Below are 12,510 nucleotides of genomic sequence, written 5' to 3'. Positions count from 1 at the left end.
TCTGGTTGTCGTTTAGGGTGATAAGGTCGATCTCTTAATTTCCAATCATTTAATGCAAATTGTTCTTCAGGTGTTTCTGTGGGGGACTCAACATCTAATGGTACTATTGATGGTTGGGACTGTTGGGAAGGTAAGAACATTTCATCATCTGATGAGGATGATTCTAGAGGAACACGATTTTCTGGTTCTGGCTGTCGAATTTCATCAGCAGTTAGTGGATCAACCGGTATTCCTGCTATTTGTTCATCATCTAGGTTCAAGTCAGCTAGATTTTCGTCTGAACTACTATTCTCTTCAAATAAATTAGGAATTGCTTCGTCTGAACTTGAAGAATCAAACACCGGAAGATGTACTGGTGCTGTTCGTGGTCTAACTGCTTGTGCTGCTTACCCTGGTGGGGCCAGTGGTGCTGCTGGAGGTGCTGCTGCTGCTGATCCTGCTAATGGTCCACCTAGGGGAACATTTATGGTCACTTTAACTGGGTCCTGTTTCATTTTTGTGGATTGTTTTATCTCCTTTTCTTGTTCGTTTATAAGTTCCGGAATATATTTATCAAATAAATCTGGTTCCATGTGTTGTCTTCTCGACGGATCAGGTTTAATAATTGCAGGATCAATGGCTTCAAAGTCTTCAGGGTTTTCACTTGGCTTAATTGGTTTCAATCTGATGCGATGAACACATTGTGTATAATTCGTGTTTACTTTTCGAATAATATAATTAGAGTCGGTAAGGACTTTTTCTACTTTATATAGCGGTAGCCATTTCTGAACTTGGGAAGCTATTACTGTTGACTGTTCTAGTAGTTTAGGATTCAAAACTAAACAGAATGATTTCTCCGGAATGGGTTTTGCTGAGGCTTTTTGGTCATAATACTTTTTGTATATCAAGTAAGCAGTCGTTAGTTTTTTTTTGTTTTCTCCGAACTTTTGCATCATGGCATCATGCAGTTCATTTACAAAATCAGAATTTACTGCTACTGCATCCATTACTTTTCTAGAGAATCTAATATCAAGGGGCTTTATTGGTTCTCTGCCATGGAATAAAGTTGAAGGACAACAATTTGTTGCTGAATGATATGAAGTATTATAAATGAACGTTGCCAGAGGAACATATTGATGCCAATCTTTCCATTGTTCTTCAGTATTGAGCTTCAAAATTCGTTTTAGTGGTCCGTGAGATCGTTCTACTGCTCCAATGGTCTGAGGGTGCTTTAGTGAGGCATGTTTTAACTTTACTTTTAATAAACTTGCTAATTCTGACATTATTTCTGAAGTAAAATTTGTTCCTAAGTCACTAAGTATCGTTCGAGGAATGAAGCCATGTTGAAAAACCCCTTTACTAATTCTTGGGCTACTGTGTCAGCATATCCATTTGTTAGTGGGACTGCAAATAAATACTTTGTGAAGACGTCTATTCCACTCAAAATATACTTATATTGCGATGACTAGGGGGCCTACTAAATCAATTTGTAGCATATCTCCTGGGTATGCTTGTAGTGAACTGACTGGTTGCAACTTAGGTGTGATATGGTTTTTTGGAACCCTGTTTAATTGGAGACAAGTGAGGCAGTTTTTGATGAAACTAATGAAATGTTCGGTGAAACCTGGGTAATAGAATTGCTTTCTAAATTCCTGAATTGTTGCTTTGATGCCTAAATGACCTGCTATTTGTGAATTATGGAGCCTATATATAGTCTCTTTCAACAAATGCTTAGGTACGCAGAATTATTTATGAAGTACTTTTCCAGTATCATCATAAAAATTCCTGTATAAGACATTTCCTTCAAGATTTAATCTATTTAAATGTTTGTGATACTTTTTTAAGTTGGTTGAAGCATACTTTAAGTCTGGTTGTTGATTGTTTTGTTGAATCAAGCTTATTACTGTTCTAATGTCTGTATCTTTTTGCTGCTCGTCTGCTAAAATGAGGCTAATTAAGTTGTCTGTAAGATCTGGGAACTCATCTAAGGAATTGGATACTCAATTGAATTTATTTCTTGTTTTCTTTTAAGTTTAAATAGCCCTTGAATTCCTGTTATTGGTAAATTACTTTGCCGTTTTTTGTAATCCTTGTAATATCCGAGTTTTTTGAGAGCATCTAACACGTCTACGTTTATTTCATCATTGGGTATCTCAGCATCTAGTAGTACATTTAATTCCACATCAGGGTTTTGTGCTTCTGTATCATTTTCTAATTCTTCAACTGGAATTCTATCTGTTAACTTTAAAGACATTGTTGCTGTTTTATCGTTCTCCATTCGAGAGAGGAAATCTGCTGCGTAATTAGCACGTCCAGGAATGTGAGCAATTACTTTGTTAAAGGCAAGTATTCTGTCTAAACAGTTCCAAAGCGACGGCGGTATTTCTTTTGACTGAAAGAATTGTGTAAGGCTTTTGTTGTCGGTGAGTATAATTATTTGTTTACTTGGTCCCCAAATGTAGTGCGGAAACTAATCCATTGCATAGTACAGAGCTAGGAACTCTTTGTAATAAATTGAGAACTTTAATTGCGTTGCATTAAACAAATGCGATCCAGACGATACTAGAGCGTATGTTTTATTTTCTTTCTTTCCAGTTTCATTTACATAGTCTTCCACAATTAGTACAAAACCTGCGCCGTGGTAACTAGCGTCACAAAGAATTACATACTGTAAGCCTGGTTTTGGCAATCGCAAAATTACATTTGTTGCTTCCATTAAATCGTTCTTTATTACTTCTAATTATTTTACATGATCTTCTGTGGTTTCTATTACTGCATCCTTCTTCAGGAGCTTGTAAAATGACATTAGTTTTTCACCTAGGTTAGGGATGTAATTGCGGAAGAATTGCATGAAGCCGATTAGTCGTTTTACTTGCTTTGTTGTTTTCGGCATTTTAAATTTATCAAGGAATTTAGTTATTTTCGACTTTTCTGGTGATATTCCTTCAGCACTGATGTTATTTCCAGAGAATTTCATTTTATCTGTTGCTATTTCACACTTTTCGGGCGACAGTTTCAGTCCTGATTGACGTATACAGATAAATATTTCTCGCAAAGAGGTTACCAATTGTTCAAAATTTGTTACTGCATTTCCAATATCATCCATAAACTGGGTACAGTTTCCTGAGGCTAAGCATGGGTCCAAGTAATGTCTAATAAAGGAGCTGAATCCGGTTACTGACTTCTTTAATCCTTGTGCAAGACATTTATAAGCATAGGTTCTCGAAGCAAAGTTAAATGCTAGCAGTTGCACTGATACATCGTCTGCCATTTGCGCACAGTGGTATGCTTGAGAACAGTCAAGTTTCGTAAACAATTTTTTCCGGGCAAAGTAGTTTATTGCATCACTCATGTTCGAAATTGGGAAATTTGTATTCACATAATCGTTTTTCAGCATATGATATACTTTTCTCAAGTCAATTAATAGTCTAAGTCTTCCTGAGTTCTTCCGTTGAGCGAAAAGTGGACTACTATATCTTGATTGAGACAAAGTTGTTATCAGTCCATTGTAATGCATTAGTGCTAATTCTACTTGCAACTCATTTCTCAGATGGACAGGCGTTGGAGGTCCTTGTTCATAAATTGGTATGCTTCTTTCTGGAGTTAACTTTATTTTTAAATCTGTATTATATCCGACGTCAAATCTATGTTTTGCAAAGATATCATTGAATTCAACTAGTAGTTCACCTAGTACTGCTTTTTGCTCATCGTTACGGGCCGATTTCTCTCACGTGAACTTGCTCAAAAAGGTGATTTTATCCTGATGGTTACCCTTTGGATCTAATTTCTCCATTTCTTGCAAATTTAGCAGTTGCTCAAATATTTCTCTTTGCAAGGGCGACAAATTCGTCGGATCAGGGCACGTTTCAGGCGTTGGGAGCCACAGTTTTTTCATTTTCTGGAGCTGGTTTTGTTGGTTGGATTTTCCTTTTAGGAGTATCTGTGACTTGAATTAGTTGATTTAATTCTGTTAAATAATTTTCACTCATTTTTGCGACATTTATTAACTGTGGGTCTACTTCTAACAACTTTTCAGCTTGATCGGACGTTAAGAACTAGAATTTGGCTATTTCTTCACCTTTATTTATATTGACTGGGTGTTCAGTAAAGTTCAGGACGTAGATGTAAAGAAGATTATTTTCAGCAACTTTACTTAATGAAGACGTTAATATTACTTCGCTATCTTTTTCAAAGATTTCATTCGGAATTATTACCCGACAAAGATCAGTGAAAGATTCTAGTTTGTCGTAAAGCTTGCATTTTTAAACTGATTGTTCATTTGGTTGTAATTCTTGCTTTTTCTGTGTGTACACTCCAAATTTTTTACGCCTTACTACCCTTCTGGGTTGTTTTTCTGGCTTTATTTCATTTATTTGAAGAGTTTGATCAGGGAATTTAATGTAATTTTGTCCTGGGCAGATGCTAACTTTATGTTTAACAAAAAATGGGTTGCCTAATTTTACAGGAGTTGTGACAATTAAAACAACGAAACCTTCTGTGAATGTTTGTGTGCCCAATTTAAATGTAACTTTAATTGCTTTGTCAATTTTAACTATATTTCCGTTTGCCATTTTAACTTTATCTAGATCTGGCTTTTCTATTTCTGTTATTGAATTGATATTTGTATTATTAGGTTCCTTGTAAAACTCGCGGCTTATCACGTTTGCAAATGCACCTGTATCAATTAGTGCGCGTCTTTCTAATTCTCCATTAAATTTAACTGTAACATAGGATAATGTTCTGTCTAAAAGTGGGACAATGCTAATTAATTGTTGAACATGTGCTACTGGCTTTAGTGTGGGTTGAGGTACTTGTGTTGAGAGTTGCACATATTTATTCACTTTATTTTTATTACTATTTCTTTTGCGTTTTCTACGCTTTTTGTTACTTTTATTATAAACTGGTTCTATTACTTTATCTAAACTAGGACTAGACGTGCTTCTGTTATAATAATTAACTGAGTTTTTTAAATTTTTATTTTGTTTTTTAAAGTTGGGTGGCTTTATTAGTTTTTTGTTGATTAAATGGAAAATTCATACCTGTCATATTTCTATTTTGAAGTACACCAGCACGACTAATTTCTTTTGCTTTTTGCATACCTTATCGGTCTTGTGCTGGGCTATCATAAGCTATTCCCTGTGTAAGAAGTTTTTGAGGCGTATTTTCTGTTGGAAACCGGTAAATAGGTCTATTAACATAAGCTGGGTGAACAAATGGAGGGCTATCTGAAGGTTCAGTCCAATAATTCCGAGTTTGCGACTGTTCATTATGATAAAAAGTTCTAGGGGCCTTAAATTGCGGTCGAAACTCTCGGTAATTATTAGCACAATGGGCATACTGTTGCTGGGGCCAATAGTTTTGCTGAAATTGACGATAATTGGGCTGATATTGACGGTAATTTGGTCGATAGTTCTGATATTGCGGGCGCAAATTTTGTCTATAACTTTGTTTGTAGACATGTTGCGGGTATTGTGGTTTGAAGATAATTGCTGGGCCTTGTTCTGATGGCGCAATTTTAGGTGCTGTCCTCTGCTTAAGTTTTTGTTCATGTTCTTTCTGATTGTTAGAGATAACAGTTATTGCTTTCAACATTTTATCAGTAATTGATTCAGTAATTTCACTAAATCCATCGTCAAAGTACTCTTCTCTGTTACACATCTCTCTAATTGCAATTTGTTGGCTAGCTAAGGTGCATAATTGTTCAATTGTATCAGTATCTGGTCTTTCTAACAACTTAGGTTTAAGCCAGTTCGGCATAGAATTAATGAAGAAGCGCTTTATTTGTTCGTTTTTTCGATTTTCTGACATCTGAAGGGCAGAATCTCTTGCTGCCGTCTCTCTTTTGAATCTTCGGGCTTCAGAATCACCTGCTCCTGCTGGCGCTACTACTATTTCAGGTGGTGGATATGCTTTATTTGCCTCTGTTCTTAACTTTACTAAGAAATTTTTCACTGTGTCTATTTTTGGATTAAACTTTTGGTTCTCCAACTTTATTATTCTGATCTCTCTCAAGTCGTCTTGTGTGAATCTATTTCTTAGCGCTGTTATGCTATCCTCAAAAACTAATCTGGTAGCCTCTGGTAGGGTTAGAAATTATCTTAGAGCATCTCCTTTTAAATGTAACTGCAAAAAATTCGCTTGTTGCGCGGCTGCGATTGCTGCGACTCCGATTGCACCTGTTATTAACTGTTCAAAGGCGTTGAAATTCTCCGTTTCTGATCCAGAGAAGGGTGTGATGTTGATTTGCGCGTGTGTTATCTAAAGTATTAAATAGCACACTTAACTTAACTTAATGGAGAGATTAAGGGGTTTTAAGAGAAAAAAACAGTTAAATGAATAGCACAAGAATATCATAAAAGAAACTACTGAAACCATTCGTTCAGGAAATAATAAAGATGGGCTGCTTATGAACCTATACTTAAAGCTCCGGTCGAATCGTCAGACTTATATCGTTGAAGCCGTATGGGCCGCCGAAGTCTCACCTCTAAAGAGTGCCCCTTAGTCAAGGAAAATTCGTGGGGACCACGACCGCACAGGCCTTGTGGAAGCTGCACTCAGATAGGCAACAGAACAATAACCGAAGTCACTGTTTGTTTCATTAACTTCCGGAGCTGGGTGGGGAAATTAAATTTAATGGTTTTATTGTTTTGTTTAAATGTAGATTTTGCTCTCTTTTATTTAATATTTAAGTAATGGTTTCAGTAATTTAGCTTATTCTGTGTTATCTGGTAATCAGTTATGATGTTGTCAAGGTTAATGTCTCTATCAAATTGAAGTTTGTTACGAATAAGGCCAAATTTGCGAACTTTTTGATTTAGACTTTTTGCTGTCCAATAAATTGCAACACGTTTATCATCTTTACCTAGCAGATAAATTACAATGGACTTATAAGCTGAAGAGGAAAAAGCGCTTACTATCTGAGCTTGTGTTTTACTGCTGTTGTGGGTGTAATTAATATTGTTTCCTTCAATATGTTCAACAAAATTGGGGGAAGCGCGACAATTATTAATAGCGGGGAGAATTTGTTCTTAATAAATTGACATAAATAAAGCACCAAGATTAACTTTACAAATTCATTTACTCACAATATCCTCGTTTGCAAATACCCTGGGTTGTTTTTGTCCGTTATGGCGGCTGTGGTTGAGTTTGTTTCAGTTATTGTCCACTCAAGCGCTTTTGAATTGTTGTTGCAATTAGTCGACAGAGACACAAACACATTTTCCACCCACTCTTTCCTTTGTTACTACTTTGTGCATTATCTTGCTCGGAAAGGAAGTGCTGGATGCTGGTTGAAGGTTCTTGAGGTAAGGAAGTGAAAGAAAATAACAAATATGTCAAAAGAAAGAAGAAAATGTCAAATTAATCAAAGAATTATTCGGAATTTCGGTCCGTTAAACTGGGAAACATTTAGTAACTCCTGTCACCAAGTTACGCACTGATCTTAGGATGTCCCTCATTGTGTTTTCTGAGGTTAATATTAGCACAAAATAATGTGATTAATTGTCATTTTACGAGGACTTATTTTGATATTTCACAGTGCGGTTTTTAGCGGATATATTTTGAATGAACTTAGCTAGTAATAGCCTTTTATTGAGCGGTTCGGATGCGCGATATATCCACTAGTTTGCCTTATGTTTTAGAGCTTTATTAAGCCACACTATAGCGCTAAAGAAGGCTGTTCTAACTTATTATTTTTTAAGAAGAATTTCCAGTTCAATATTTAATTATTATATCAGAAAATAAAGACAAAGTTTCAATGAAAGAATAAGAAGTTTAAGATTTTGCTGAGTTTTATTAGCAACTGATAGTCAAGCTATTTCTCCGGTGTTCTGGTGATCGTCATTTCCGCACGGCTTTGCCTTGAGTTGTATTGGTCCTTCGCAAATATTTACTGATCTTCAAGTTAGGCAATTTCCGGCTTTTGTACTTCTCTTGATGTTTGTTAAGTACAAATACAAGTTCCGTATTAGCACCTACTTTATCAGAATAATTACTTCACCAAGTACATAATCTATCATGAAGTTATTTACTAATTATGCGAATTTATCTTCAAGAAATTCAAAAAAGTAAATATTGAGGCTTTTAGGCACTTGATATGTTTATCAGTAAACTGTCAATCTGCGGTTGTTTTTCATAAACATAAACAAATTAGGGGTTACCGGCCTAGATGGAAATATTGGCTATTTATGGCCTTGCAACTAAATGAATATTAATTATTATAAAGCACTTAATTATGGATTTTTTAAGGAATATCATCACGTAACTATGAGGGACGAAATAAGGGGTGACATGGTATCAATGAAAAACTCGTCCAGTGTAGAATTTGGTAAAAAAAAAGATTTTTTTTTCGAATTTCGTATTTTTTGAGGAGTTATCGAGGCTTAAATTTTTGTGAACATTTCATTTAATTCTGTTGTTTCTGTTCACATTTCCGGGTTTTTACAAAAAAAAATTCGTCAATTCTGCTAACAACGAGTAAAAAAAGTTAAGAATAATGTAATTGGTCAGAGTCTTTTTAAATAAAAAGGAAGTTTATACAATCTGATCAAACTTTTCGACGAAAAATTTAGCTAAAAATTTGCAACTCTAGCCCACTTTATTTTATATTGACGTAAGTATAGAAATAAAAACTGCTTTCGCAATCGGAGGAAACTCCTAAGAAATTTATGTCTAATTCCATTTCCTCGGAGGGTTTTCTAGAATTAAAAATTTTTTGCTAATTTAACATAATAATTAAGCAAAATGCATCTTTCAATTTTGAATATTATTTGTCAAACTATTCACGTCATAAAAACTGGGATAAATTACGTATTTGAAAATATAGGGGCGGCATTAGCATGGCGGGTTTTGGGCTAATCGAGGATTCTTACAATCCAAATATTGTACGGATTGTTTTCAAGCACTGTCTTTTTTAAAGGTTTTTTTAGAACTTTTTTGTCATTTTATGTTAATTGCGGACCAGAAATATTTCAAATGAACGCTCAATTATTAATAAATTTCATTGTTTGCCATTTAGGTGACCCAAAACACGCATTTTACGGGTTCAGTTAAAATCGTCTTATGGTTTCTAGGGCTTTAACACAGTTTCTGCGTAAAAAAGTTGGCTAAGTTGTTCTAGCTCCCTCTGTAATAATGGTATTCTATAGTTCTTTTTAGAGTTATAACATAATCTATCTAGTATGTTTCACTTGAAATCCCAAGGCTGCTAAAATCATTCGTTTTTGTTTGAAAAAACCTCTTCTTGAGCTTTTTCTCTTTTTTAACTTATGTTTCTTAACCAACTTATAGCGCAGTGTCAGCAGGTTTTTTGGCATTGATACTACAAGTTTTATTAGGTTTTTTCTTTGATATTTGGATCTTTTTTGTGGTATTTTTTTAAACTATTCACTTTAATAGCAGGCCTTATATGGTTTTTCAAGAAGTCACCATTAAAAAATTAATATTTTAATGAACAGATTACGGTTTTAATGGCTTCGACACAGTTTTCTTGGAAAAAAAATTGGAATTTTTGTTTTTGTCGGTATTTTCAGGAATTTTTACAGACGTATGACATATTTTCTCTAATACCAAATCAAAGTGGCTTTCTTTGGCCAATCTTATTAGCGAAAAGTCACGACCGAAAGTATTTGTGTTTGAAAAACAGCGCTTTTTTATATATCTTTTGTTTACAAAGAAAAAGATTTAGTGTTAACAGGTTCGATATCGTTGTGTCGAAACAATTCAGTTTCTGGTTTTTGTCTGAATTTGCCATTTTTTGTAGACTTATGACGTATTCTGAATACTGGAAGAGTTTTCATAAATTTTCATGACTTTTAAGTAGAATACTGGACGATTTAGGTTGATAGTTCATGGTTTTCATGAGTTTAAAACTAAATGTTTTCGAAAATTTAAACTTTTTTGTAACTTTTCCCCTGTTGTTCTTTTTGTTTAATTGTTAAGTAGTATGGTGTATGAATGGCATACGATGTATCACATTCCTGGCGTTGAAAAAACTGAATTCAACATATTTAATGTTTTTAGTGAATAGATTATGCTCTGCACGTTTTCAAAACTGTTTTCTCGGAAAATAGAAACGAATTGCTTATTTTTTGCGTATTTGTCGTTTTTGTCCTATGACTTTTTATGATTAAATACAGACCTCAATGGCTTCCTATGCTACGGAAGTTTAAGGTGGATTTTTGGATGACTTAAATGAACGTCTGGTCGTTTTCAGATGAGTTTCTAATTAATTGAAGTCTGATGAGTTGACGTCTAATGAGTTTAAAAATAATTGTTTTCAAAATTGTAACTATTTTTCTAAAAATCGCCCCTTTTTGTTCTTTTTGTCTAATTGTTAAGTAGTCTAACCAATGGAACTGTTGGTGTAGAAAAAGCGCAATGGAGGATATATAATGTCTTCAGTGAATAAATTATGCTCTACTATCTACTCTCTATGGATAAATAAAGATCTCAATGTTTTCTTATTGAGGTATAAACGAAGAAATTCAATAGCTAACGCTTTTCTTCTCATTCAAATCAATTCTTTTCGAATTATTGGAACTTGTTTTTTAACTTGGCGCTTTCCTTCTTATTGTTACCTAGTGTTAACTAAAGGCAGATTCTATATCTTCTCTATTAAAGTACAAAATCATATGCTTTCTGGATTTTCTTATTAAGTTTTATTTTTAAAACAATATATTCATTTTTAGTAGTGATTAATGCTTGTTGTTTATATTGCTTTGATTTTGTTATTTGCCTTGTCTAGTTGTCTTTTTAATGGCAGGTCCCGTGCGCCCTCTAATAAGTACATTGTTGTATTTATTTAGTGGTCTGAGTTTAAAGCATTGTTTTTGTTAGTACACCAGTTATTTTCGAACAATATGTGAATTTTTGAGTTTAATCCATCTGTTCCTCATTTGGTAGACAATTAAGCTCAAAGTGTGGATGAGCTTTGCCGGAATATTATGTGCGAACGCACATCACCGAGCCTCCTTTTTAAAATTATAATAACAATAACTTCAACATTTATAAGTGATACAAAGATACATATCGTAGAATTTTCAGTATAAAATAATATACATTTGAAAACCCAATTTCATTAGTTTCTTCCTAAAAACGAAAGTTGTCTTTAAACGCATGACCGTCAAAATTTCATATGACAGGTACTAAAAACTTTTCCGGGAACTTACTTGATTGGGCGACTGGACAGAGGAAAAGGATGACAATAAGGGACACAAAATGAGTAACTCCAAATTGGGTTGTCATTCCGATCGAGTTCCAATCAACAGGTGAACCGTAAATACAGATTGATATCTGGACTGCAGCTTTTTGTCTCGTTTCTCTAATTGTCTCAGAATTTTTGTGAAACAAAAGTTTTCAAAAAAGCAATGTTTTCTATTTTGCTGAAATATTACTAAAGTATTTTGAACACTAATGTGACAAATTTTGCAAAACTAAATTTATTTTAGATGTCTATTTTGGAGCATTTTATAAAATGTTAGACGTTTTAATTGTCTCTTCTTGTCAAAAAACTTATTCACAGTTTTGTTCTTATCACCATTAAATCATCCAACAAGACGACTGGCATCGGTCTTAGGGTAAATACACCCGGAAAATTACTCGCCCTAGTTAAATAAATTAGCGATGATTAACTTGTAAGATTTTGCCAAAATCTTGCAAAATAATGCATCATCTTGCAAGATTTTCTTACAGAATCTTAGAAGATAGCATCTTTTGCGAGAATCTCGCAGGATCTTGCTAGATAGTCAATCTGTCTCGCCCAGGGCCGTATTTACTAAATTTGCTTTTGCAAGTTATTGGGAAAAATAGCATTTTGAAAAATTTGTTTCGAAAGTTTAGCCCTATATTTCAATTTTGTTTCAAATTAATGTGAGGCAGTAAACGCGTTATAATAAAACAAGCTCTTTAAAATAAAACAGTTATAGACATTTTTGGAAAATACGATAGTTATCGGATAGTTATTTATTTATTTTTTGAATAATTTGTCACCAAGAAATTGAATGCAAGTGAATATAACCGACTAGTGCGAAACCATTAATAACCTTCTATTAGAATGTAAGCAAAATTTTGAACAAAATAAACGTAAATATTGGACAACAGTTTTAAAAACTGTTTTGGCTTAACGAAGTTTTTCAACTCAAAAACAGAAAACGCTTAACAAATGCCAGATTATATCTTAACATTCTGTAAGCAGATTAAAAGTTCAAAAATTGGCTTAGCATATATAATTTTTTGTTCGAATAACTTTTTCGCTGTGTTTATAAACTAGAAGTAGCATTTATATCTTTATATATTTGTTCAAAGGAGCTTTGAAAATTCTTTCTAACAACACATATTAACAATGACAAGTCATTTTTACGACAGTTAATTTTTTCATAATCGGCTTACGAAAGCTTGAAAATAACAATTGAAGTCAACTTAACTTCATTTAATTTCTTTTACTATCGCTTTAGTCGCTTTAATTCACCAAGCATAAACTTATTCCGGACAGACGTTTGAATAGCAAATTTTGCTGATAAAAGTTTAGTTGTA

At 33.9% G+C, this 12,510-nt stretch overlaps 1 protein-coding gene across 5 annotated transcripts in view; it reads right to left on the bottom strand.

The window, feature by feature from the left end:
- The window catches only part of LOC142345599 (uncharacterized), a 306,540-nt gene extending 294,387 nt beyond the window's left edge, over positions 1-12,153 (bottom strand). The window contains exons 1-2 of one of the 5 annotated variants that reach the window (XM_075397728.1): positions 11,862-12,153; positions 11,148-11,299 (exon numbers count right to left, since the gene is read on the bottom strand). In XM_075397728.1, the coding sequence (XP_075253843.1) occupies positions 11,148-11,223 (76 nt within the window). In that variant the 5' untranslated portion in view covers positions 11,224-11,299; positions 11,862-12,153. Of the gene's footprint in view, positions 1-11,147; positions 11,361-11,861 lie in introns of those variants that run through there. The other 4 variants (XM_075397730.1, XM_075397731.1, XM_075397732.1 and 1 more) reach the window with 4 other exon arrangements.
- Between the last annotated feature and the right edge of the window lie 357 nt (positions 12,154-12,510).

This window comes from Convolutriloba macropyga, chromosome 9, assembly GCF_964194025.1.
Source record: "Convolutriloba macropyga chromosome 9, txConMacr16.3, whole genome shotgun sequence".
In the NCBI taxonomy this organism is placed as follows: Eukaryota; Metazoa; Xenacoelomorpha; order Acoela; family Convolutidae; genus Convolutriloba; species Convolutriloba macropyga.
The sequence above is the reverse complement of the archived record's forward strand: the minus strand, read 5'-3'. Positions and strand labels throughout refer to the sequence as shown.